At 48.1% G+C, this 27,720-nt stretch overlaps 6 protein-coding genes across 6 annotated transcripts; 5 read left to right on the plus strand and 1 right to left on the minus strand.

The window, feature by feature from the left end:
• Positions 1–5,196: 5,196 nt before the first annotated feature.
• PC9H_009269 (uncharacterized protein) lies at positions 5,197–7,827 on the plus strand (the record flags this gene model as incomplete). The annotated part of the gene is made up of 8 exons (XM_036778774.1): positions 5,197–5,777; positions 5,827–6,030; positions 6,070–6,476; positions 6,526–6,765; positions 6,876–7,306; positions 7,355–7,546; positions 7,602–7,680; positions 7,727–7,827. The coding sequence occupies 8 exons, from the start codon at positions 5,197–5,199 to the stop codon at positions 7,825–7,827; spliced, it is 2,235 nt and encodes a 744-aa protein (XP_036628163.1).
• Positions 7,828–12,105: 4,278 nt separating this feature from the next.
• PC9H_009270 (uncharacterized protein) lies at positions 12,106–12,756 on the plus strand (the record flags this gene model as incomplete). The annotated part of the gene is made up of 2 exons (XM_036778775.1): positions 12,106–12,499; positions 12,548–12,756. The coding sequence occupies 2 exons, from the start codon at positions 12,106–12,108 to the stop codon at positions 12,754–12,756; spliced, it is 603 nt and encodes a 200-aa protein (XP_036628164.1).
• Positions 12,757–12,790: 34 nt separating this feature from the next.
• Positions 12,791–14,874, minus strand: PC9H_009271 (uncharacterized protein; the record flags this gene model as incomplete). Its single annotated transcript, XM_036778776.1, has 3 exons — positions 12,791–13,162; positions 13,219–13,318; positions 13,376–14,874. 3 exons carry the CDS (start codon positions 14,872–14,874, stop codon positions 12,791–12,793), a joined length of 1,971 nt encoding a protein of 656 aa, XP_036628165.1.
• Positions 14,875–15,232: 358 nt separating this feature from the next.
• PC9H_009272 (uncharacterized protein) lies at positions 15,233–15,966 on the plus strand (the record flags this gene model as incomplete). The annotated part of the gene is made up of 4 exons (XM_036778777.1): positions 15,233–15,583; positions 15,634–15,670; positions 15,724–15,879; positions 15,929–15,966. The coding sequence occupies 4 exons, from the start codon at positions 15,233–15,235 to the stop codon at positions 15,964–15,966; spliced, it is 582 nt and encodes a 193-aa protein (XP_036628166.1).
• Positions 15,967–24,175: 8,209 nt separating this feature from the next.
• On the plus strand, positions 24,176–25,075 carry PC9H_009273 (uncharacterized protein; the record flags this gene model as incomplete). Its single annotated transcript, XM_036778778.1, has 1 exon — positions 24,176–25,075. One exon carries the CDS (start codon positions 24,176–24,178, stop codon positions 25,073–25,075), a length of 900 nt encoding a protein of 299 aa, XP_036628167.1.
• Positions 25,076–25,342: 267 nt separating this feature from the next.
• On the plus strand, positions 25,343–27,271 carry PC9H_009274 (uncharacterized protein; the record flags this gene model as incomplete). The annotated part of the gene is made up of 1 exon (XM_036778779.1): positions 25,343–27,271. One exon carries the CDS (start codon positions 25,343–25,345, stop codon positions 27,269–27,271), a length of 1,929 nt encoding a protein of 642 aa, XP_036628168.1.
• Between the last annotated feature and the right edge of the window lie 449 nt (positions 27,272–27,720).

The following is a 27,720-nucleotide window of genomic DNA, read 5'->3' on the forward strand; positions in this document are numbered from 1 at the left end:
GATGGCATTGTGATGGGGCCAAGACACTGTGCTATTGATGGTTGCATAGAACCCCTTGCAAATGCTCACACAGGTGTCTTCTGTGTAGGTCATGAAGACAAAAGAATGGGGCAGTGTTGTGTAAAGGGTTGTGAGGCAAATCTTGTAGAAGGAACGAAAGCTTGTCAAATTCATCAGCAACAGTGGAACACCCATCGTGGAAGATATGGAAACCAATCCATGCTTGGAATGAGAAGAGCTCTAAGAAGAGCAGAGGCAGAGACTCAAGATTGGTTGCCTGCTCAAACACAAGCCAGATTGCAGCATGATGATGATGATGCTCAAGAAAATAGTGGCACTTCCTATAAAAACTATTTTTCTGCACCACGATTTTACTGTGTTGAGACACTGTGTGCACCATGTGGAGTGGTCATAGCATGGAAGAAATTTGCCAAGTCAGAATCTCCTACCAAAATTGTCAAATTTCTGGAGGAAGTCTATCCTACTCCAGAGAGTAAACCAAGCTATGTCTGCATTGACAAAGCATGTGTTGTACTTAGACATATTGTCAAGCAAGGAGACTGGCCAAAGTGGGAAGACACTACAAGATTTATTGTTGACTCCTACCATTACATCAACCATCGGACCACTGACTATATCTGTCGTACTTGGTGTAATCCAGCGCCTCTGAATGGCTCTGCTCCCAATCTTGTAACTGTTGAGCAAGACAACAGTGGTAACTTCTATTACAAAAGAGCTTTCAATACTCAAGTAAGTGGTTACTGAATTGACTCTGTATTAGCTAGCTAAATAATGATTATTCAGGCTTGTGAGCAACTAAATGCTTGGCTGGATGGCTTTCAGACAGTCTTGAACAAGATGTCTGTTAGCAACTTTGACTTTACCATCCATGCTTTATTGTTTTTGCATACTCAACGGGTAATTGCAAAGCAACAGAAGAAGAAGCAAAGGAATGTAGAAGAGAGCAGTGATGATAGTGATGATGAGGCAGGGGTTGATATTGAAAGAGATGATGAGGTATAAAGCTTTGTACTTTAGATATTACTCAGATGTTGTTTATGTGTAGTTCAGATGATATTCAGGTGAAGTCCAGATAAAGTTCAGGTGACGTTCGGCCAATGTTCAGCAAATGTTCGACTAAAGTTCAGGTGACGTTCGGCCAATGTTCAGATGCTGTTCGGGTGATGTTCACCTGATGTTCAGATGTCGTTCAGGTAGTGTTCAGGTGGCATTCGGAAGATGTTCAGATGACATTCATCTGGCATTCAGATAAAGTTTGGATGATCTTTGTTCACCCGAACATCACCCGAACATCATCTGAACATTATCTGAACCTGAACAAAGGCTACAAACAGAACCTGAACATTACCTGAACATTCGGTGAAATTCACCTGAACAATATCTGAACAATACCTGAATACCCGAACGTCACCTGAACATCAGGTGAACATGTGGTGGACTGCAACATACACCAGGTGTTGCAGGGCAAAGTGCAGACCAACCAGGACAAAATAAGGACAATGGACATCTTGGAATCAATTGCCTACATGGGAATCTCTTCAATTTGAAGTTGATGGGCATGCGATCCAGTATTAAGGGTTGCAAACGCATTTACTGGTGCCCCACTGTACCAGAAGCTGCCAAAAAGTTTAATCCAGATAGGCCAGATTATGACCTTAATAATCTGCCTGAGTTTACTCAGAATGAGTATTGGAATGTAATAGAGCAGCTTGAATTGGCAACAACTGATAGGGAGAAAAAGCTCATTGGAGATAAATATGGAATTGTCAAGCTTCCATTGCTGGCAGCATTTAAAACCTATGCTTGGCCAAAGTTCTTTTTCTCCGACCCATTCCATCTTTTGTATGAAAATAACATGGCCAATTTCTGGGATTTATGGACTTCAATCACTGCTACTGGTGAAATTCCACATATGTCTGCTGAGAAGGCCCGGCTATTTGGAGTTCATGTGACTAGGGCTATGGCAACAATACCTGCAGCATTTACAGGTCCTGTCCGTGACCCACACCTTAAGAGGAATACTCAATACAAGATGTTTGAGTGGAAAGCTCTGACTCACTGGCTGACAATTCCTATTCTCCTTGAACTTGAAATGCCTATGACGGTTATTTTCAATTTTGCACGGTTTGTCAAAATTGTGGAATTCGCAATGACAATTACTGGGCGAACTGAAGATGATTTGGAAATGATCCGTAAAGAGATTGTCAAATTCTTGTATGAGTTTCAAGAAATATATGTTGGTGATGATTCCACCAAGGTATCAAGAATGCGGCTATCAATGTTTCATCTGCTGTATATACCTGATCATATACGGTGGAATGGATCCTACCGTATAGGCTCTCAAGGGACTCTTGAAAGGCACATTGGTGTTTTAGAGCGAAAAATCAGGTCGAGAAAAGAGCCATTTGTAAATTTGGCTAATAAGATATATGAGGACCAGTTGGTGAAAAATCTACTTCACTATTACCCATCGCTTCAAATGCCTGTGGCACCTACAGATCCACCAGGACCATTGGGAAAGGTTCCAATCAAGCAGAAAGAAAGAAGAAATAGTCATTCTTCATTTGCTCAACATTTGCAAGCAATTTGTAAATGGGCAAACATTGCTTATGATGTAAACACCAATTGGGTAGTGAGATATGGAAAAGTCCCTTTGCCTGATGGAGGTTATCTCAGAAGCCGTCTCAATGAATCAAAGAGTCGTGAGGGAGTTACACGATCAGCAAGATATTTTGAAGTAAGTTGTTGATTCATTGTTACATGCAGTACAACACTTATATGCCATTCATAGGCATGGAATGATACACAAGTTTTTGGTGAAGCACTGGCATTCTATGAAGACACAATTCAAGCCTCTTTGCTTGTTGTCTATCATCCTCTTATAGAGGTTGAATCCTTTCAAAATGTTGCAATATGGGGAAAGCTGAGTGATAAAATAGAGGTGATGAAGGTTGGATCAATAACAAACCTTATTGGAATATCCTATGGGAAATGGAGCCGGGTATATGTTTATAGAAAAAACTCATCTATGAAGGTTTACAGTGGAGCAATGTAGATCCATTTGTATATACTGTAGTAACTGGTAGTGATGTCCTTGTACTATAAGCTAATGTTCATCAGAGTTCCTGCCTCTTATTTGGAAGAGTGTCATAGACCAATTCTCACGCCCCCTTAGGGGTCCCCCCTACGCCCCTTTCGGATGCTCGGACCTTCGGAGTCCCTCGGGCTCCGCCCTCGCGGCCTATGCATGGTGTGCAGCAGCAGCACTTGGATTCACCTGTTACATGTTTCACCTACATGTGTACTTACATACTAGCCTCACTACATACATGTGTTAGTCAGTATTTATAGTAGCATGGTCGTGTTGGATTCTGACAATCTAGGTGGTACAGGGGATAGAGGGGTTCACATGACTACATAGATAGTTCACACGTACATGTTGTTATAGGCACATCCAGGAGGCCCCTTAGGGGCTACTGACGGGCATTCCGGCTACAGACCCGGGCCGTGCACACATGCGGCTACATGAACTTGTCACGGACTATGGACTTGTACATATTCGAGCATGCTGTACTTATTCCTACTGGACTCATTGCTGTTTCGTGAACGTGTAGATGCCGTGTGTTCCCCAGTATATATTCCTGTACCGTACGTACAGTTACCTTAGTTCAAATATTAGTTCCTTTTCCGCACTCGCATCCTCGCCTCTCTATTGATGTCCCTCCATTGCATCCCCTCACCTCCACTCGTACCCTCCGTATCCGCGTAGGACTCCCTCTGGAAATACAGGGCACACAAGAGTGTGGGAGGCCCAGCCAGTAGCTGAAGCCAAGCCCGTACGTCCTCGCTCCCCTCATTTACCCTCCGTGCTTCTATGTGGAACCGCGCACCCGCAGGTCTGCATATCCCCCAGCCCCCGCGAGTGTGGCTCTTAACACATGTATTCTTGTTATAGGGGCATCCAGGAGGCCCCTTAGGGGCTACTAGGGGCGCACTCACGTGCATTCCGGCTATGGACTCGGGCCGCACATACATGCGGCTACACGGACTTGTCATGGACTTTGGACTTAGACACATTTCAAAGATGCTGTACTTATTACTACCGGACTCGGACATGCGGCTACCGCATGTTCCCCAGTATATAGTCTTGTACCGTACATACAGTTACCTTAGTTTGAATATTAGTTCCTTCTCCACACTCACATCCTCGCCTCTTCATTGAGGTCTCTTCCTCGCACTCCCTCGCCTCCGCTTGTATCCTCGGTACCCGTGCAGGATCCCCTCAGGAAATACAGGGCACGCAAGAGTGTGGGAGGCCCAGCCAGTAGCTGAAGCCAAGCCCGTACGTCCTCGCTCCCCTCATTTCCCCTCCGCGCTTCTATGTGGAACTGTGCACCCACGGGCCCGCGTAGTCCTGAGCCCCGCGAGTGTGGCTCTTAACAATTCTTTCCTTCATGTATTTGCTGAAGTCCCAGCCAAATGAAACACATATCTTCTTGCTCACTTGGAATTCACGCAACCTCACCAGTTACTGTATGCTCTATGTCCCCTTCCATCATGTCCTGTAGTACGGCCTTGTACGCCAAGTTGTTGGGGATTCTACATACGGTTTGTGTCAGGCTTGCTCCAAACAACACATCAGATGACAAACTGCTCAACAAGATTGTCGGTGTCTGATTATATATGTGCCGGCTTTTCTAAAGGCCTGTGGGTTGTGCACAAATCACTTTCTGAGGTCCTCATTCTTGAATTCTGCCAGCAACTGTGTATATATGTGCTGCACTCATTGTTGGAAGCGAGAACTTTGTAGCTGCTGCCATTGTACCAAGAAGAGGAAATCCTTTGGAAATTTTTAGAAGCCAGGGACTTTGTACAAGACTTGCAGTCCTTGCCATGAGATTGACACTGCCCAAGCTCTGTGTCACCGTTTGGATGCCATGTCCGCTGGTATGTGTCGAGGCTTTCCATCGTTCACCTGTTGTCTTATGACTCTGATTGCTCTATGAATATACACTGAACGTTTGCCCTAACACCTCAAAGCAAGCTACTGCCGGCGCGTCCCGCGGATCCATATTATATACAACCCCTGTATTATATACAACCCCTGTTTGACTATTGATCATGTGAGCCAGCCTGTTTCGAGGTTTGTTTTCTCCCTGCCAGACACAACGTGCAATGTCCAACTACCGCTTCGACAGCCGCTCCCAATTCTCGCCATCGTCGTCTGAGACGTTCTCCGACAGCGTTACTCAGAATCCTCCCCGTGGTCTTCCCGGATACGATTGGTCCGATTCTTCCAATAGACGGGCCCAAGACTACTCCCAGGATAGCGCTCAACCTGAGCGAGTCTTCCATCCCCCCGCGTACCGTACTGATCACACAACTGGGAGCCGCCTTTTGCCCCAGGAACAGGCGCGCCTCTATGACCTTCCCGGCATAGGTGCAAGGGATTTTCTTGCCACGCAGGGTGGCACGCCTACGGTCGACCGTCCATATCCCCTAGCCAATTTTTATGGAGCCACCCCAGCCCCCCCCACCAGACGCTTTGGACCGCATCTTGACGGCGACAATGTCCCTGCCGCCGCCGCCGTAGTGAACTTTGGCCATGCGGAGGATACCTCTCGCCAGACAGTAAACTTCGTTCTGGGAGAGCTTCACGTTTTGCGGAGGCAGGTGTGCGCCTTAGAGGAGGCGGTCCTGCACATACAACGGCATCTTGGTGATTTGCGAGCGAACCAAGTTGATCCGACCCCCCAGTACATCTGCCATCCCCTTGTCCTCCACGCTAGCTAAGGTCCACACAAGGTTGCGGTCGTTCTCCCCCCATCTGGCCCCAAGTGATTCGATCTCGCGGGCCAATAGCGAAGATGATGGCGAGGACATCAGAGTTGCGTATGCAGTGTACCAACGCGAACGGCCCTCCCTTCGGAGGCCCTCGCACCTCCCTGAGTCCATCCTTTGGACCTTTAAAGATGCCCAAGCTCGTGGCCCTGACGGCGGCTTCTCGTCGTCAAATCCACATTGACCGTTGTTCAAAAAGGCTCTTAGGGATCAAAACGGCAACGTTTTGGATGAAGGCATCGTCAAACTTATCACACGGACTGCCACAGGCCTGGCGCGGCGGATAATGGCTCTACAGCCAGCAAATACACGTATGGCGGATAGCCATCACATTTGCAAATACTACCGGACCAAAGCCCCAACCCTCTGGTACGGCTGCATTATCCTCCTGGAGCAGCAACATGTGGAGGTTGGCCTTTGCTCCGCCCATTGGAAAGCGGATCACCTACTTGGCCAGGCCGTCTTGAAAATACGGACCACTCAACGATCGTCCACAACCCAGGTCGGTAAAGCAAGTCACTCGCAGGACTCGCACTCTACCCCGAAGAAGCCCAAACGGACCGCAAACGTCATCACGCCACTGCCAGCAGGTCCTTCAAAGAGGGCATGCACAGGTAGGCTACACCATATCATGTCGACTGTAAGCTGAATATGTCGACTTAGGATCTGAGCAAGCTGCCTCCGTTTCACGCCAGGCACATCCGTTTCATGAGGGGTCCCAAGGCGACGATAGCTTGCCTCCAATGCCTGGAAGCCCCTCCCCCTCCCGTCCACCCTATCCTACGGCTGTATCTGCACGCCCATTGTCTCCGTTGAAGTCATCCGCTGCTGCGGGCCTACTGGCTCGAGGATCCTTTGGCACGGAATTCGTTCCCCTTTCGGCCGCCAAGGTTGATGATGACTGTGAGTGAATACCTTAAATACATTTTCATTAACTGATATATGAATAGTTGACAATCTGCGCGGTATGTCAGCCACCCCCGCTATCTATCCCTGCTAACACCCTCCTAAAGTAACACTCCAAAGCCCTGAGTTTGCATTCAACGAAGTCACTATCGAGTCCGGGCTCGCGCTTCTCGACGCAATGGAACATGCGCAGACACATGGTGGGAATGGATTCCCATCGAACAACACTGCGGCCCTGCTGGCTCAAGTTCAAGGTGCCGATCCCTCGTGCATCGACGATGAGGACAACCTATTTGAAGGCTGGGGCCATTGGCAGTGGACCGCCGGCTCTCTTACAATCACCACTGCAATTGGCTCATGGCAGGATGTCGGGAATACGAACATAGCGTGCCAACTGATTGCTGCGGCACTGGTGACTTGCAAGGCTGCGAGGCTCCTATGCATGGAACGCCCGAAGAAGCCTTGTAGCTATATCAGTGATAGCTACGTGGAACGGCTTATAGAGACGCTTTTTGATGCTTGGAAACGTTCGGGAGGGGTAAGTGTTCCTACCTCTGCAGACTACCCACTCACATATCTTCGACAGCCGCTTTACAAGGGGAAGGGTCGCGAAACAGAACGTCCAGCAGAACGTAGACGGCCACAGCCAGAGGTGGTCGCTGAAGAACCTGCCGAACCCTTGGGCGAGGACCCAGCGCTGGGCGAGGGGAACGACATAGTCAGCGGTGCCAGCGATGTTCTAACGGAACCAGAGGGCGGCTTGAAGTCGAAGTTATCGGTAAGCTATCTGCTTTGTGTTCTACGCACCAAACCAACTGAATATATATATCTAGCTCCTTCATCTTTCTGAGCTCAAGCACCTGGTCGCTAAAAGCCAGATTGCTGGTGGACGCCAAATGAACAAGGCGAAATGTAGGTACCCTTTCGATCTCATTGCACTTGTTCTTATACTATACAGGCATATCTTCGTTAATGGGCCTTCCACCCACCACTCGTCCCTCGATCGATACAATCGAGGATCGGATTGAGCACGTTGCGCTCTCCCACATGTTCGGGTGAAGTTCACCTGAATGGCCAAACAACACCTGAACAACACCTGAACAACACCTGAACAGAATCCAAACATTGGCTGAATTTCTCCACCAAAACTCTTTTTTTTGTTTCAGATTTTGTTCAGGTCACCTGAATTGTTCACCTGAACATTTGGTGAATTCAGGTGAATTTGACAGGTAATGTTCACCTGAATGTTAGGTGAATTCAGGTGGAATACATTAGTACTACTTCTTGTTGCAGGAATTCTTGAATAATGGCTCCTTTTAAGTGGGAAAACTGTTCAAAGAGGTCAACAATACTTCTTCCTAAGAATATCTTTTACTCTGAACACTGTTCTACTAACAAATAGTATATTGTTACAGTGGGAAAATATCACCCAAAATAGAAGTTGTAGAGCCATCTTTTCCGACTCTGCCGGTGTAGATAGCATTGTGAGGACTTGACTTATTAGTGAGAAGAATGTAAATTACTTGAAAAAACAGGGAAAGTTTTCAGTTTTCTTACTGTATAGACTGTTTAAGAGGTCTACTATGTTTATCAGCAGTTGTTTTGTCAATGCTAAACACTCATTATGCTGATAGTGAATACTTTTGGAAAAGACCAAGATACTTTTTGTAGGGTATATCAACCTGGTTATGTGACTGTTTGTAGAATTCTCATGAGCTACTTTCATTGTTCCGCAGTAGTTGATAGAAATAGTAGAGTCACATAGAAATGACACCATGGATGACAACCATATTGATGAGACCATATCCAGGTGTTGTTTGTATGTGGTTCAGATGATGCTTGGGTAATGTTCATGTAATGTTCAGATAATGTTCAGGTGATGTTCAGATGCTGCTCAGATGACACTCATCTGACATTCAGATAGAATTTGGATGATCTCTGTTCACCTGAACATCATCTGAACATCATCTGAACACCATCTGAACATTATCTGAACCTGAACAAAGGCTACAAACAGAATCTGAACATTACCTGAACATTTGGTGAAATTCACCTGAACAGTATCTGAACAATACCCGAATACCTGAACATCACCTGAATGTCAGATGAACATGTGGTGGACTGCAACATACACATCGGATTGCAAAAGTAAGTCTCTCTGTTTATTTTTACCGTACACCGTGTGATTGAGTGCCCATAGCGCCCTGCCCCTGTCAAGAAGCCCAAGCCTGCCACCTCCAAACCCACTAAGCCCTCCGTCGTCAGCCAACCGCCCACCTCCCCGCCCCGTGCCAGCGGCTCCTCTGTCCCGCATGACCTGAATGTCACACGATCACCTTTTGTTCCTCGCATCATCACTAATCCAACGGACGCCCAATTGTGACCCGAACAAACCGCTCTGTTTTTCACGACCGTTAATGAGTTGTTATGACTTTTTTTCACTCTCATCATGACCTCCGTAGACTTATTTTTACTTACTCGCTTGACTTATAATGACTATTTGTGATCACTCAACAATTGAAGACATGACTTAGCCTGACTTGAAATATATGCGTAAATGACTTCAACCGACTTCAGAAGACTTTTTATTGACTTTTGTTGACTATCAAAATCTTTGTGTGAAAAAACTAAATACCTTTGAGCGACTTTCATTGACTACAGCAGACCCTAGTCGACCTGTATTGACTGCGTGAAATACCTTTAATTGACTTTGCTTGACATCAAAATTGACCTTCATTGACCGTGAGAGACTTATACTGACTACATGATCGTGCATTTAAGTATGGTCTTGTTGACTTTGATAGACTTTCTCATGAGATATATAGACCGTAGGAGACTTAAAATGACTACGAATTGACTTAGGCAGACCTCCACTGACTACGGACATGACCAATATGTCGACCTCGCTTGACTAGATCTTGACTTGCTACGACTTACTATGACTGTGAGATGACCTAGCAAGACTACTAGATTGACCTCAGTAGACCTCTTGTGACTAATCCGGACTATTACCAACTGCAAAAAGTAGCCTCTAGTGGCCGAATTGCGATGACTTATTTGTACTTTACAACACATAATTTAGACGCCAATTGACCAGATCTGACTGCTTTCTCAGATAGGCGAATGGGACCTACAAAATCAATTTCCAGTATATTTAAGGTAAAAATTACGGTCTAAGTCTTAGCAAGTCGGTATTTTTTGACCTCCGCCGACTGAGGCAAAATACTGAGCTTGATCAAGTGAGTTGGTAAGGGACTTCGTGTTTCTGTCGCAAGTGGTAGTCGGTAGTTTCCGGTGTAGGTTGATCCGAGGATTATGCGAGAACTTAGTTTTGTTCAACCGCTGTAGAGAGCCTGGCACCAAACATTGGTCAACAGCAGACGTCAGCGTTACAGTGACCGCCGGACTTCTAATGTAATGATATTCAGAAGCTCATCAGGGGCAAAAAAAAAAAACATAACCGCGTCACGATGCGTCGCGTATACACATCTACTACTCTCGAAGCCTCACGATGACCAACAGAACCTCATCTGCACCCCTTATCCCTTCATTCTCTCAAATCCGCGATGCTACTCTTGCAAAATTTCAAAAGCGACCATGCTTGTGGCAGCTCAAAATTGCGCAGGCTGTACTAGAGCGCAAAAAGGACATTATCTCAATAGCTGGTACAGGTATGGGCAAAACCCTTACTTTCTGGATGCCCTTGCTGCTGTGTCCAAAGGGTCATGTACAGATCATTGTCACCCCACTGAATATACTTGGCAAACAAAATGTTGACACGCTCGCGAAGGCTGGGCTGAAGGGAATATTCATCAATGCCACCTCTGCAATGCCTGGAAATTTCAAGGTACATACCTCCCATGCCTTTGTGCGAATCCCCGCTGAGTGAGTAGCAGGCAATCGAAAATTTGGAGTACCAGGCTATTGTCGTCAGTTCCGAGCAACTGATGAAAGCTGGCGGCGGCTTTGAACGGTTATTCAAAAACAAACTGTTCACATCAAAGATAGTCAGCATTATCTTTGACGAAGCCCATTGCATCAGCGCATGGGGAAGTTTTCGACCAGAATACAAAGATGTCGGCAAGCTCAGGTACATGGTGTTGAAAGACGTGCCGATTGTTGTTACATCGGCAACCTTGCCCCCCTTGTCCTCCAGGACGTCATTTCCACACTACAGCTTTGAAAGGACGATATTCTTATTTTTCGCAAGTCTGTTGACCGTTCCAACATCGCCATCGTGGTCCAGAAGATCCTAAGTCCATTGAGTAGCTTCGAGGATCTAAGATTCCTTCTCCGTAACTGGAAACCAGGCGACCCACCCCCTCCAAAATTTCTGGTCTTCTTTGACAATATTAATGAAGCGATCGCGGCATGCAATTTCATTAAATCACTCTTACCAAAGGGATACCAGGATAACATTGCCTGGTTCTGTTCTGACATGTCGGATACATTCAAGAATGGGCAGACCAGCAATCTGGAGAGTGGTGACACATGGGGGTTGTTTACCACCGACTCTTTTGGCATGGTTAGTAACAACACAATTGAAATATGTAACAGTCATGCTGACCATTAATTCTGCCCAGGGAATGGATATCCGGGATATAGAAATTGTTGTCCAGTGGCGAGCGACTTGCTTGCTTGCCACCTTATGGCAACGCTTGGGGCGTGGAGGATGTGACCAGTCAATAGCGGCAGTTGCGATTTTCCTTGTTGAAAGGGAACACTTCGACGATGACTGGCTGTCAAAGGAGCTGCGAAAGAAAGCATGTCAGCAAAAGGCTGCCAACAGGTCCTGCACGAGACACTCATCACATTCTAGTACTCACCATGATGCTGCCCGACCAATTCTAGTCAGCGTGAATCAGAACGCGGGCGACACCGATGAGACAGAGGATGACTCGGATGTTGAAGCGGAGTTAACAGCACGGTATCAAGAAGTGAAGGTTGGTATCAAACGAAAGCGGAAGGAAAAGAGGGTGGTGGAGTTGGAGCCTGCAATGGACGACCTCATCAATGCTGACCATTGACGTTTGAGGTGTCGGAGGATTCCCATCAACACACATTTTGATAACACGCAGGCAGGTGAGAGACTCTGTTTAAGCGCCAATCACGTTGGCATTGGCACACCGGCCTTTACATCCTAAATCACCATTTCCAGATAATGCCCCCGGTGCGTGTAATCCTCCCAGTACCCACGCATGTACACGCTGCACTGTCCGCTCTCCGCCTGCACAGAGCTGCTGTGATCTCTGCTCTCCCTCTCTTCGTGACCGCTTTGTCGTTGCTGCTGCCAAGCGCACAAAACACCCTGGACGATCGCGTCTCCACAAGTTCGGTATGGGCCCACCAGATGCGGTACTACAAGGAGCACTGGACGATTGGCGCGGCAATAAGACTAAATCAATCTACGGGACTGCGTACTGGAATGAGATGGGGCCCTGCCTCATCCTCCCTAACAATTACCTTGATCGCATCGTCCAGTGTGCGCACGAATTCAAGATATGTGACGTGGATGACCTTGTGAAGGAGATGTGCTGGCCGTTAGCAGTGAAGTACGGTCCTGAGGTTATTGATCTCATTTGTCGACACGGTCCACAGCCACCAGCAAATCCTCCCCTTGCCACAACAGCTCAATTGCCCAAACGTACTGTTGGTGCTGCAGGAGACCAACAGGGTCAGAGAGAGAAGACACGTAACAAGTGCTCATCGTGCGGGCAAGCGGGTCACAATGGTGCGTCTTCTTTTATTAAGCAAATTCTATGTTCTGATTTTCTTGAAGCACACAATCGCCTGTGCCCTCAGCACCCTTCCCGTTCCAACCTCAACTCATCGTCTCGCTCAGACGCTGGCTCTTCATCAAAAGAGAACCAACCTGCGCAACAAGATCATTCTGCGCACTCTGAGGCTGTGATGCCGTCAACACGCACCCCAGCCCCTCAACTCGTATTTCCCATTCCATCCTCTGTCTTTTATGGAAACCCTTGTTAAGAGAGGCCTTCGTACATATCTGCTACCAATACTACTAGAGGTCTATTATAATATCGTCAGCGTCAGGTTGTGCACTCAATCCATCACCGACGATGTCATCCAGCTCAATCTCTGCTACTGGGACAGGTGTAGCCGGTAACTTGGCTGCTCCCTTGTCGATCATATCATCAATGGTGAAAGCAGTCTGCCGCCCAGGTTTGATCTTGTGAGGCGTAGCTTCGGCAAGGTGGCGCGACACGGACTCAAATGTGCGTGCCATATTGGGATCAGCGTGCGCGGACGTCAAATGGTCGAGCAGAATATTATTACTGATTTTCTCCTTTGCATCATGATAGACCTGAATCAAAGGTGATTCTTTGATGATCCGCGCAACGGTGCGATTGGAGCCTTCGCCTCCATGCTCGCTCTGTAACGGCAAGTCAGCAATTGTTCGACAGAGAAAATTTGACTTGTAAAGCAAACCTTTGTTTGTAAATTGTTGAACTCCACGCACCAGTCCACTGCACGCCATTTGCCGTTCTTTCCTGTGGGATTCACAAGGATATTGTACCGAACGGTGCGACTGCAGACTCGATGTAAACTTTAGGGTTTCACAATTTGCAAATGTCCGAGCAATCACCTAAGCCCTGGTGGATAGACAAATCTCGTGCTGTACAGATATTGAGTTAGGTGAGTAGTGTACTTGTGTTTCCCGACCACCTTGATGATATGGATCCATGGAATGAAATTGGCTTCTACGCGGCCGATATCGCCATGATTCATTGCGTACAAAAGTTCCTCGTAGAGGAGGCAGTACTTATTAAGTAGGGTGGCATTCTCCCATTGCTCATCTCGCTGGCCGGTTGGTTGGCGGCGCAATCTGCCGAGAAGACGTGAGGCGACATATTTGCGTGTGGCGATCACTGCGATGCTCTGTAATTCATTGAGAGATGATTTTGACTTAGCAAACTCCTCAAGTGAGGTATGCAAGGGATTGCGTTGAGCTGCTTCGACGCGCCAGCAGTCCAATCGACGACAGATTCCGGTATGTTGGATTACTTGGTGCATTTGGCGGAAGGTGGGCTTGCTGGAAATGGTTCCCGTCTCTTTGGGCCGAAGAATTGTGATATCCTCCATCATGCACGTTTCGTCCAGACATCCATTCAGCGACTGAATGAATATCCGCCAGATGGCATCCGCGCAAGCCATCTTGACGTGGAACAGACCAAGGATAAAGATGACAAACTGAAAGCGACGCCATGGCGAGGATTCAATTGAACATCGAAGCTGGAGTGATTGGATGTGTTCACCGGTCCCCAAGTCCCCATGAAATAAAACAATATAATCTTTGACATCCCTCATGTCCTTCGTGTCAATCCCCACAAACTCCGGGTTGTGGATGTCGGCGATCCCTGCCTGGGCAAGTATCTGTTTGATTGCACCAATATTTCCTGCGACGGTGGAATTATTCACATCCATTGCATGCATAGGTGTGATAGGCGTCTCCACGAGTGGGATTGACTCGACTTCGGGTGGTTGCCCTATCTCGGAACGAAAACTGGCGAAGTACAATGGCCCATGGTTCACCAGATCATGAAGGAACATCCATGCATTGAATTCTTCGCTGGTTGTGCGACCCGCTGGCTCAGCCGTATGTGATGCCTGGGCATGAGGTGTGATATTAAGGGGGTGGGATAGCCCAGGTGTGTGTTTGGGTTGCACGGCCTTGAGAAGCTCTTCCCAAGTATGGCGCGGAACTGAGCCATGTGGGTTGAGCGCGGACTTCTTCCACAGATCCTCGCTGCAATGTAAATCATCCAGAGTGATGCCGTGTTGCAAAGGAAACACAAGCATGGACATGAGATGCTTTAATGAATCCCCCAGCTTTTCGACAGTCGAAACGGACGGCTTCAAGTTTACATCAAAATTATCATAGCCAAATCCGACTAATAGACATCTTCCCAAATGACTTATTGTCTCAGCTGACTCCTCGTACAATGACTGATTGGCGCGGTGAATCGACGTGAGGGAAATGGAGATCCCCATGCGAGCGAGTGTCTCAACGACCTTCTCGGGGGTTTTGCACGAGTGCAGGAAGACTCCAATAACACTTTGCAGTGCATTGGCCTTTTGATTCATACTCTGAAGTATGATACTGAGAACAACGACAGCTTTCTGTGATCACAACGCGCGTGTAAGCTCAGGAAGTATGATAGGAAATGTATGAACCACGCACCACATTAATGATGGCTTGTCGTCTTGCCAATGAAACTGCTCTCAAGTTGATAGCATAGACTCCATTGCAGCAGCTCTTCTTCTCCGGACCGACAGCATGGAGTCAGTTGTATCCGGACGTGACCAATGTCGCTCAAAGGGCGGCACTCCTCTGGGCGGCCGCAACAGTAGCCTGTCTTCCATAGGCTTTCATCCGCTCGAGGCACCCAAACGAGCTGTAAAAGGATGCAAACAAAAGTCAGACGCCGTAAGTGACGACAAGATGCCCACCGTTACATACAAGCAGAAGCTGATTACAAGGTCTGAAAGCGCACATATTCCGAGTGCGATGCCTATGGCATCCACCGGATACGGAGCCGCGCCTGCCACTTCCATCGCTGCTGCCCCTGTCGCTGCTGCCCCTGTCGCTGCCCCCGCTGCCCCTCGCACCGTATTCAGGCTTCCGAATGGTGTGAAATACACTAACAAGAATAAGGGAGACACTACTGCCCCTGCTGTTCGTGAAGGTGACGATGTCGAAATCTACTTCATCATTTCACTCTCTGGTGGTACGGGCGTGACATGGTACGACGTGCAATCGCTCGGACCCCTAACGGGATCCAGGTCAACCACGGTAAGTACTATCGTCATCCATTATCTGATGTTTGTCTCAATCTTTTGTAGTTCAAGTTCACCGTAGGCGATCCAATGATCATTGAGGGTAAGCCACACCCTCCAGACGGCATTAATCATCAGACCTCACCTCGCTGTTAGGCCTCAACACCGGGATTATTGGCATGCACTGCCTAGGCGAACGTCACATGGAGATCCCTCCCACTTTAGGCTTCCTGAAAACAATTCCCGACAACAGGCTTGTTTATGGTGCCAAGGGCAGAGGGGCTATACCCCTTGAATCAAAGATCCTTATGAGTATGTTGACCTTCCTTTGTAAATGTGTTATCTAATGTTTCCTTCTCAGGGGTCAAATTATGTCACGTTGTCCCTCATACAGCTTAGATACATTGATCAAATGTAATAATAGCCCCAGAATGTACCTCCATACGAATCGGGCCAATAACAATAAGTAATCTCAGTAATCGACGATCGATTACAATCACGTGTGATCTCCCTCCCGCGAAGCGCCCCGATATACCGCATGAGGCGACACAGATGACAATCCATGCTCTGTCGCGTACATAGTGGCAAAGTGTATTGTAGATGAAGGTCTTCCCAGTGCCGCCAGGGCCGTCGAGGAAGAACATATGTCCGGTGTCGTCCTCTACAGAGGCAATAATGGCGTCGAAAGCAGCTCACTGGTCTTCGTTGAGTTGCTGAATCCGTGTTTCTGCTTGTGTGCGCTCCGTGTCGGCATCATACACAAGCTGCTCTGCAATGAGAGGGTTTTCGGTGATGTTACCCCATTGTCATGTCCAATGTGGCATCATTTCAAATTCTCGGAGGGAGCGGCCTGATTGACCAAGAATTTGATCCAAAAGGTAGAGGCCATAGTCGTACACATCTTCATCCGTGGTGTTTGCGTGACCCATGAGGAGCAAGCGGTGATGAAGATCGTCGCAGATGTGGTGTCTGAATTCTGTCCAGAGCCTCTCCGGCTGTGATGGGTGACAGAAAAGGAGCAATGTAGCAAATAAGTGATGAAGCCGAGTGCCAGTCTGCATGACGGCAGCTTCAGACAGGCAGGCACGCCATTCACCATCGTCCTCCAGCAACCCTCTAGCCAAGCATGCATCATGGAACGTGGGGTGAAGGATCCCCTGGTATTGTCGCAGATCTGCAAAGGATCTCGCTCCTTTGACCACAGTTAAGAGAGTACAAAGGTAAAATCGCTCGCCTGCTGAAGGCGAGACAAAGTACATGCGCCCAATAGTGCTTGCATCCTCACTGTGGTCGTCGTCGTTGTCATCGTTGAGCTCCCTTTGCTGTCGTGAAGCCGTGCCTGTGTTCCCCAGTCCAAGGTGATGAACCTTGCTTGCTCGGAGGGCCCAGTGCTTGCATGCGCGAGGAGCGTCCCAGACGAAATGCTCAGGAAATTCCTGGTACGTGTACTTTTGGGCTTCGATCCCTAAGATCCCAGGATCTGCATTGGCTGCAAAGAATCCCGTCAGAGTGGTCCTTTCGTTACTTGCTCGTTGGAGTACAATCTGTGGGTCTTTGTTGGGGTTGTAGCGAACCATGTGCTGGCCCGGAAGGTGCACCTGCAGGCGCACCACATTTGGTTTCTGCTCGTGAATACCAAACCAAAATGCAATAGCCACCATACAGCCTCCGCAGCTGCGATGTAGCGGCCTTCGAGAAAAGTCTTGATCTCGTCATTCTCAACCTCAACGTGTGCTCGGTCGCCGCCCTTGTGTATATATTTGAAGGGATACTTCACCGAGCGAAGCATGACCGCACATTCAACATTGATGTGACAATCATATTTTGCGGAAAGGTATGGGGTGTAGGGGACGATCCAGTGGTTGCCGAGGTACCAACCTGGGTTGGTCCGAGTATGCCCAGCCAGAAATGTGTGGCCATCGTTGCGATGACGGTAGAGCGGAAAGCCATCCTCGTCCATCCGCGTGAAGGGCTGGAATGCTTTGGGGTAGAACTTGGTGCACCTCCCCATTCTCCATGCAAGGAGCATAGGGATTGAGCTCGCCACAAGGGCCGTGGACCATACAGGACATAACCGTCTCGAAAAGCTTGGGCTGAGTGTCAGGATCTGGCCACTCCGCCGATATGCAGGCATTGATGTCTTCGGGACTGAGTAGTTTCTGACCATCTGCTAGAAAAATCAGAATATGCATATGTGGCAAGCCCCTCTTCTGGAACTCGATGGTGTAGACGTGGGCAACTGTCCTCCCAAAGATGCCATGCTTCGGGATATCATCAAGGATTGCCTGTTTCTTGAGCTGGAAGACACGCGCAACCAGGTCGGGACGATCATAAACGGTTTGATTGGGAAGCAGCTCACGCTCGATTTCAGGCCATCTGGGATTTGCCGTAACCGTCATGGAAAATGTCAACCTTGCGGAATCAATGTGTGATGGCCATGGCATCCTGGAAGCGCTGTCATACCAGAACATAGGTTTGGTATAAAGACATTAGGAACTAGGATGTACCCCTGAACCCCTAGGAGCGAAGCCCCTAGGATATTATCCATTGTCGGGTTATTGTTCTATCTTTCCATTGACGTTCGTTCGTCATGGAAATTTGTCATAGAGACCTGTAACAATGGATTCTATTGTTCCACGTCTCCATATAATTCGCCGTGGAAATCACTAATAATGGTGTCCATTGTCCCTCTATTATTCCATTGTATACATATATTTATTCTATTATTCCAACAAGGCATTGTTCATCTTGTCCATTGTCCTACCTCTATTATACTACTGTGTACTATTATTTGTCCTATTATTCCTGTAGGTCTTTGTTTCTCAAAGACCATTGTTCCCCGTATTTATTTGTATTTACCTCACTATTCCTACCATTGTTCTTAGGTACAAATAGTTTAGGTATAAAAGGGAGCTAGTCTCTCTGCCAATAAATATACAAGTTATCACCCACATTCTAGTTCTTGAGGCTGTATCTGAAACGAGTAGGATACTAGCATTACCGTTTGTAGAGACCCGAAAAGTAAGTACAGTCTATTTCTTTTGCTAAGTCTGCACCGAAACGAGTAGGTGACAGTAACGCACTAACAGCTAAGTCTGCACTGAAAACGAGTAGGTGTCAGTAACACTATTTTGACAGTTTGACTATCCCGAAACGAGTAGGGAAACCCTTTACAAGTCCAGATCTGAAACGAGTAGGATTCTGGCATACTAACTTCAGTTTATTAGCTATCTAGTCCATTTCATAGGTTTATTATTTAGACCTATAACCCCGTATATACTTGCTACTTATCGTACAAGTAGATACACCACCACACCCCTATCTACTTAGGAGTAGTATTGTTGATTGACATACTATTTCTAATAACCGACCTCACCCTATCCATACCCTTCTGAGAGTATTTCCTCTATTCCAATAATCCCGAAATCAACGAACGACCAGGTGCAACTCGACGCAGTAGTCCACGACCATCTGGGCACTAATTCATTAACCTGACTTAGTGTGACAGCGCTGCTGCATGTGACGTGGCCCTCCGATGTATGATGAAGGCAAGATGGTCCGTAGGCCCAGCTGATGAAGATTTGCTTCCCCATCCCCCGCAACGGCGTCCTCAAGGCCGCTGTACAATGAGGCGCGTATCTCAGATTGATGCTTTTGCAGGAAACGAAGCCGGTACTGATCTGCGCAAGCCCACATGTCGACCAACCAGTGGTATCCAGGTGGTCACCAGGTGGTAAAAGAGTGGACAAAAATGAATTGAAGTGAACTTGCATGGAAAAAGTAGTGATCAGGTGGCATCCATGTGGTAAAAAACTGGTTGGAAATGGGCTGGCTGGGTGTTAGGGCGACACTAGTCTAGGACTAACGTGGCTCCTACAAGAATACTAAAACTCAAAAGAAAGATGAAGGGCTTATTGACTTAGGTCTCACTATTACTAGCGTTCTCGGGTATGTTATTGGTACTTAAATACTAGCATACATGCATAACCCTCATGTACTACTACATGCCTACTGCAGCCGTCTTTCCATGGAACGCGCACCGATTCCATGAGGGGTTTAGTAATGTACTGCGGACATGTGTTAGACGTGAGGATCTTACTAAGGTATTGTAATGAGAATTAGTAATAGGCACGTCTTGCGCGTTTAGATAAGATATCGGAGAAGATAATCATTCGGAACAAACCGGACCATAACATCACCCCCCTCTAGGATTCGTCAATTCCACTTGATGACACCACTACCCCCTGATGTCCAACATTTCCTTCGACGACATCATTCCTTGGCTCCCCATTTGGGACCGTCTCTCCTCCGCTGAGCAAGCCGGCCTGGTTGCCATGCTTGTCTTTGTTGCTATCGGGTGTGTCGGGTGGATTAGCGCTCCCTTCAGGTTCGTTGATCTTGGTCGTTTTACTGATGGTCGGGGTAGTGAATACGTATTTTGGTTTCCAGATCAGTTCCTCGAATATCGCAGCCGCAATCCGACGTGGAGCTGCAGAGTGTCGGGAGTGGAATGCCCGAGTTTGTTCGGGTGCGTTTTCAAGGTTCTTTTCGGGTTCCCATGTGTTATGCTCATCGGTATACCCTTTCCATTTGACCAAATACTCTAGCCATCCTCGTCTGAGTCGGCTGTCTAGAATATTTTCAACTTCATATTCATTCTCGCCTTGAATCCGTACCGGTGGGGGTGGTGGTGTTTTTTGCCCTGGTATTGTTGGCATGTTGGCCTTTTCCGTCCGATGAGTGGAAATAGTGGGGTGAATAGATAATGTTTTTGGAATTTTAAGAGTTATCGCGTTTTTTGTGGGCACCGCAACCACTTCGTACGGTCTGATTTTCTTTTGCTCCAATTTTCGTGAGGGTCGAGACGTGTTTAAGTTATCGGTAAAGATGAAAGCCTTGTCCCCTACTTTGTACTCCGGCATTTCCCCTACTCGTCGGTCTGCGTACTTCTTCATCTCCTCTCCTGCTTTTACCAAGGCTGACCATGCTTCCTCCCAGCTTTGGGTCATTCGTTTGGCAAAGTCATCGGCGGCTTCCACTTTTGACTCTCTTCGTGGTTCGACCCCCATTCGTGGATGGTGTCCGTAATTTAAGAAGAAAGGGCTCTGCCTGGAGCTCGTTTGGGTTTTATTGTTTAGGGAGAATTCGCATATCGCCAGCCATTCCACCCAGTCGTCTTGTCTGTGGTTGATGAACATTTGTAGATAAGTTTCGATTTCTCGATTTACTCGCTCAGTTTGTCCATCGGTCTGTGGGTGGAAGGCTGTAGATAGTCGTGTTTGAATTCCCAATACTTTATTCAGTTCCTGCATCATTTGTGACGTGAATTGGGGTCCCCGGTCTGATATGATAGTGGTGGGTAAGCCGAAGTCCTTCCAGACGTGGTCCCGATATAATTTAGCTAGACCTAGAGATGACAGTTCTTTGGTGGTTGGTACTAGACGGACCATTTTGGTAAAGCGGTCCACTACTACTAGGATTGCATCGTAGCCTTGCGACCTTGGTAGTTTGGTGATGAAGTCCGCTGAGATGTCCGTCCATGGTTCTGATGGGATTGGGTTAGGTTGAAGCTTTCCCTGCGGTTGTCGTGAATAGGCTTTGCTTCGTTGACACTGATCGCATCCTTTGACATACTCCGCTATGAACCTGTTCATTCCTGGCCACCAGTAGTTTCGTGAGACCAGCTCAATTGTCTTCCATCTTCCTGGGTGGCCTGCCACCGTTGAATCATGGTGCAGTTTTACGATCTCCCTTCGGACATCCGTGTCTTTGGGTACGTATACCTTCCCATGATATAATACCAGGTCTTGTTCTTCTGACCATTCCGCCTCTCTCAACACCTTCGTCGGGGATCTTTTCAGCTCTGTTACCGCTTTTACCACCAACTCATCGTAATTTTTTGATTTTCTGATTTTTGACAAGATGGTGGATTCTAGTCCTTTGATCAAGACGTGGCCTTGTTGCATGGCTTTGATTCGAAAGTACTCTGGTTTTAGTAAGACCATCGTGTTGTCTTCTTCCCCCCTATCAAGGTCTGGTCGTCTCGACAAGACGTCTGCCTTCATATTTGATGCTCCAGGCTTGTGTTTCAATAAGAAGTTAAACCGTGATAAATACAGCGCCCATTGCGCCTGGCGTCTGTTGAGTTTTTTGGTGGTCATGAAATATTCCAGATTTTTGTGATCTGTCCATATTGTAAATTGTCGACTATTTCCCTCTAGGTAATGTCGCCATGCCTCCAGGGCCCGAATTATAGCCAGCATCTCTTTGTCGTGGATGTCGTAGTTTTGTTCTGTTTCCGTGAACCCTTTAGACAGGAAGGCGCATGGTCTCCACTTGTTGTTGTCACATAGCATTGAGAGTACCGCTCATGATGCGTAGTTCAACGAGTCTGCTTCGATCTTCATTTCCTTGTCTGTATCCGGTAGTACCAGGATTGGTTCCTCGGTAAACAGCTTTTTAAGCTTTTCAAAAGCTTCTTGTCTCCTCTCGTTCCATACAAACTCCTCATCTTTTTTGGTGAGCTCGTGCAACGGTTTAGTGACAGTGGCGAAGTCCTTTATGAATTGTCGGTAATAGTTGCTGAATCCTAAGAACTGCTGCACTTGTTGCACGTTCTTTGGAACCGGCCAGTTTTTTACTGCTTCTATTTTTGCCTCTTCCATCTGCACCTTTCCGTCCTTCACCACTACTCCTAAAAATTCGACCTCGTCTACTTCGAAGGCACATTTCTCTGGTTTTATATATAAATCATTGTCTTCGAGAATCTTCAGAGCCCGTCGTACTACTTCTCGGTGTTTTTGTACATCATTGTTTGTAAAGATAAGTAAATCGTCTAAATAGATAACTACAAGGCCTTCGTCAATCAGTTCTTTGAAAAGTTCGTTCATCATGGTTTGGAAGGTAGAAGGGGAATTGCTAAGTCCGAAATACATGACCATTGGTTCAAACACCCCTCATGGCGTTTGGAATGCTGCTTTCCACTGGTCTCCCTCTTTTATTCGTACATTGTTATACCCCCATCGGAGGTCCATTTTGGTAAATAAGCGGGCCTTAGATACTTTGTCTACTAGTTGCGAAATGAGAGGTAACGGATATGCATTTTTTACAGTATATTTGTTTAGGTATCGGTAGTCCTGTACCAATTGTTTTTTTCCATCCTTTTTTTGTACGAAGAATACTGGTGATGTTTGCAGGGATTTGGAGGGTCTGATGTACCCCTTTTTTAGGTTGCCGTCGAGAAAGTCATTGAGTTCCTGTTGTTCGATTGGCGACAGTGGGTATACCTTTGAGGCTTTTGGTACAAAGTCTGGTGTGAGTTCTATCGCGTGGTCCCATGGTCTCGTCGCTGGCATCCTTTCTGAGTCCCGTTTTCGGAATACTTTCATGAAATCATGATAGTAGTCTGGTACCATTTCTTCTTCAGTTTTTTCCTTTTGTTTCCTATTTTTTTCCCGATCATGCTCAACAACATAGTCGTACTTTCCTACTGCCTTCAGGTGCATTTCCTCCTCCTTGTCTTCCGTTTCCACCTGCATGTGTTTTTTCCACATTCGGTTAATGTACATTCGGGCTACCGACTCGTGATATTGGTTGGTTAAGTCGTCCAAGTCCCATAAATAACCGCTTCTCAGCCTATTCCACTGTCTTACTCCTGCCACTGAAATGTTCCTCGGTTCCATTTTCCGCACTTCCTTCACCTCTTCCTCGTCTTCCTCGGTTTCTACTTCCCCTGGGTATGGTTCGTTCTGCAAGCTTTCTGCCTCTTTGTTCATCCTTCTCTTGCACTCCCTCGGGCATCTGATCATTACCACGTCTCCTGTTTTCCAGTTTACTTCTGGGTTGTGTCGTCTGAGCCAGGTGAGACCTATGATGACGTCTATGTTTCCTAGGTTGGTTACGTAGAACGTGGCCCATTCCACGTGTCCTTTGAAACCCATTCTTAGTTCTACCTTTTCTTCTACCCTTCCCACGTTGTTGGGGGTGCCGTCTGGGTTTCTTATGATTGCGGGTCTAGTCAGTTTCTTGGTTTTCAGTCCGTGCTTTCTGACGTATTCGCGATCGATGAACGAGTCTGAGGCGCCACAGTCCAACATCGATTTGGGGTCGAGAGTTTTCAGGGTATCCAGGGAAGTAATGGTGATTTTTATGGGGACGTAGTTTTTCTCATTGCCTGTTCGATACAAGTACCCTTCCTTGGACTTGCTTTGCGTCTTAGTTTCCGTCTCGTTGTTTTTAGTAGTTGAATCCTCATTATAAATAGCTACTGGTACATTGGATTCTACTAGTGACGAGTCCGGCTCCTGGGTGAGTACAGAAAAAGGATTCTTGGAACTCAGGTCGACGCTTCCTGGGTTCCCTCGGAAAAACCCTGACGAGTCAGTTCCTCTCTGTAACCATTGGCTCCCCTGAGCCACGTGACTCGCTCCTATATTATGTACATGTATTTATATATCCGAAGTACCTATATTTGGTAGGTAGCTTTTCTTACACCTTGCACGTACGTTCCCGAATAAAGTCGGTCTTGCGTATCGTGCCGCGTGAACTTAAGAAACAGCATCAACCATCCTTACACTTTTTTACGCAACCATAATACTCCTTGACGGGAATGTCATATAGTCAACGGGACTATTTCACACCCAACGCGTGGGACGAAGCTCGACGATACGAGCATGGGAGAAGAAGCAACCGGGTGAGCCCTTCGGATGGATCCGAAAATGCAATCCGGGTGCCACAACAGGCATCGCATCACGCTGGATCCCGCAACGGTGAAGGCAATCCCACACCACTTCGTTTTCGACAACCACCCATCCCACACCCGGGAGCGTCCGAGGGACAAGAGCATGGCTCTGCAAGAAACAACAACCGGCCGCAAAGGCCACCTAGCTCGCGTACCATGAATACGAACGAAGGTTCCGAACGGAACCAGGCACAAAGCAGTGCCCGAGTAGAATCTGTGGAATCCGCACCACCCATGCGGAACAAAGGAAAAGGGCGGGCCACGTCATCAGACATGGAGAGAGCAGACGCGCGAGAGAGGAAGTTGGCGCGAGAATACGAAAGAGAATCCGTGAAGAAAGAGTCAGCTACTTCGTCTAGACGGATGAAGGAATGGGTACAAGAACAACGGTTGGCCGATAAACGACAGACCATAATGCCATCGCCTACGCTCTCGCAGGGCGCATTCACCGAGTTCCTTGTACAGATGAGGATACGGGAGGACGAGACGGGGACTCGACTGTCCACTGACCAGATCAATGAGCTGGTCCGCGCCATACAGGCCGACAGGGCCACACGCGATAGGCGATACAACGATAGAGTGCCCACAGCTGGGCATGTAGCGCCGACAGGCGACGGCAATGGCACCGGCGAGCCAATACACCCCAGTTGGGACATGCGAGTGGCGTTGCAACGATGGCGAAACAGCGCCATGGCCCAGAACGAGTACACTGAAATACCGGATCAGGGCATTATATTTGATGATGATGGTAGCCCAAGGGAGCGTTGAAAGTCTCAGCGCAGAGACGCCGACGAGGGTTCAGCCCGAAATGTGGAACCAGACCACACACGACGGGTACGGACTGTGATTACCGTACCAGCTGGGATACAGCGCAGCCCTGTTGCACGGAAAGGCGATGATGACGCAGTGAGTCATTGACAACCACGCCAACGCGAACGACAGGGTGTCCAGCCTTATGCTGAGCTACCGCCTGTGGGCAGACGAGCCAGGTCGAGAGAACGATCTCCGTCAACGAACGAGGGTGATGGTGACACCATGAGGGGACACCGCCCCAGGGAATCCACACGGGTGCGAATGAACGAGCCGGACGAGGTGGATGTCAACAGAAGACACCGGTCGCGGCTCACATCCGAAGACCTGGACGTGGGCAGACATGATATGCCAGGACAATCATCGTCCTACCACCGCGCCATTGAGCGGCGATACTTATCGTTGATCAAAGAACAACTGGGCAAGCCATTGATACTGCCTAACGGCGTGAAACCGCCATCAGGCATTCCTAAGCCTGACAAGTATTCAGGCGAATCCGACGTTGAAGTGTTCAACAATTGGCTACAATCACTGCTTAGGTGGCTCCGGCTCCAACTGTACGGAGGCGACGATAGAGATAGCGAATGTGTCGCTATGATTGGGCTCTTCGTCGATGGCAAAGCAGCCACATGGTACAATGACGAAGTAGATGGCATGTACCAACGCCACCGATCCTGGACATTTGCGCGAGTCATATTAGACATGTACGACCGCTTCGTACAACCCACCGTGATGCAGGATGCCACTGAGCAATTCTATGCCGTTGAATTCACAACGGCAGGCGGCGTAAGAGGCTTCTATGATGACCTAGACCGTAAGGCCGCCCGAATGATCCACTCGGTGGACGCCTACACATTTAGGCGGCAATTCCTAATGGGACTGCCATCGTACATACGGAATGTAATTATTGACCGTGGATATACGGCGGAACGGCACCGCCTGAAAGAAATATACCGGGTGGCCATCCAAGTTGAGGAAGGACGGATAATCACTAAGCATTATGCTGCGGCCAGCTCGAAACGAGCGGCCAGCTCCCCCAGCACGGGTGATAAACCACACGCTGGACCCCGTAAGTTCGCCAGGGGAATGCCACACCATGGCAATGAATTGAGGCCGTTCTCAAGTGGCCTACGCAGGGTGGACCACAACATCACCAACGGTCCCGCGGTACACAACGGTAATGCCAAGATGGAGCGAAAGGAGGAACGGCCGGCAAAGGGGCCCACCATTAACCGTGCACCTCGGCCTAGTGCGCCACGTCAGGCGAACCCAGGGCCTTTGCAATCAAGATGTTATGCGTGCGGCAACTTGGGACACTTTGCGAGCGACCCCGCCTGCCCCAAACGACAACAGCCAAAGATGTTTGCTGTACGCGAACTGAGAGGTGACGACGACAATCAGTCGGCCGCAATGGAAGTGCTAGATGGCGCAGATAGCGCAAGCAGGAACGATGCAATCATCGAGAATGATCAATCAGAAGAGTACGATTGTTCGAGGTATTCATCACCGGTCAGCGACGAAGACATATCTCAAAACGAGTACAGGGATGAGCCCGAAGAAAGGGATGATGACGATCGCATGGCAGCGATGAACGATGCGCAAGGGGAACACATGTTTACCATGAGAAACGGTGCACAGGAGCACCAAGATCGACGACAAACGACGGGAGGCCAAGTTGCAGCTTGGTCACCAGACCACAGGTATGTGGCAAGGCCCCAGCGAACAAGTGACGAGAAGGCAGTACTAGCAATGCTAGTGGACATAGGTGGTGAACAAGCCTTCACACTGTTCGACTCAGGTTGTACGACTGATAGCCTCAGTCCGGAATATGCTAGGATAGCAAAGATTCCATACGGCCATTTAAAAGAGCCAGTGCCACTACAACTGGGCACGGTGGGGAGCAGCTCGAAGATAAACTTCGGAGCAGAAACCACCCTAAAACTGGGTCCAATAGTATCGAAAACATACTTCGATATAGCCAATCTGGACCGATACGATGCGATTATTGGCACCCCCACCATGCGGAAGTATGGAATAGTACTTGACTTCGCGGATAAATGCGTCCGAATAGGCAACCGCACATTCGACGCACTAAAGGAGGGGGAGGAGACGCGTGTCATGGCCAGGAGACACTCCATTCAACGGAGACAATGACTATATGAGGCGTCTATACGACCTCAAGCGCCCAACAGCGCGACCAAGGCAGAACAGCCTAACAAATCGGATGACCAGGACGTCATTATGAGCCACGACCAGCTAATTGAAGCCGAGGAGATCTTGAATAAGATCCGGCCAAGTAACGGCCAACAGCAAAAAATACGTCGAATAGACAACAACAAAAAAAGAGGACGGAAAGAGAATGCAGCGCGGATGACAACCGTGCTACAAGCTGCCACAGGACAGCTGGGAAGGGAGATCCAGTCGGCGAAGACGCTGACTGATGACCATATCCCGTTCCTACGAAAACGGTGGCTGGAAGAATGTGCCGATATTATGAAAGGGCCACCAGAAGGGTTGCCTCCGTTGAGGGACATAAACCACACCATCCCATTATTGGATGAGGGCAAGAGATATAACTATTATCTACCCAAATGCCCTGACTC

The sequence above is a fragment of the Pleurotus ostreatus genome (assembly GCF_014466165.1).
Source record: "Pleurotus ostreatus strain PC9 chromosome Unknown scaffold_7, whole genome shotgun sequence".
Lineage (NCBI taxonomy): Eukaryota > Fungi > Basidiomycota > Agaricomycetes > Agaricales > Pleurotaceae > Pleurotus > Pleurotus ostreatus.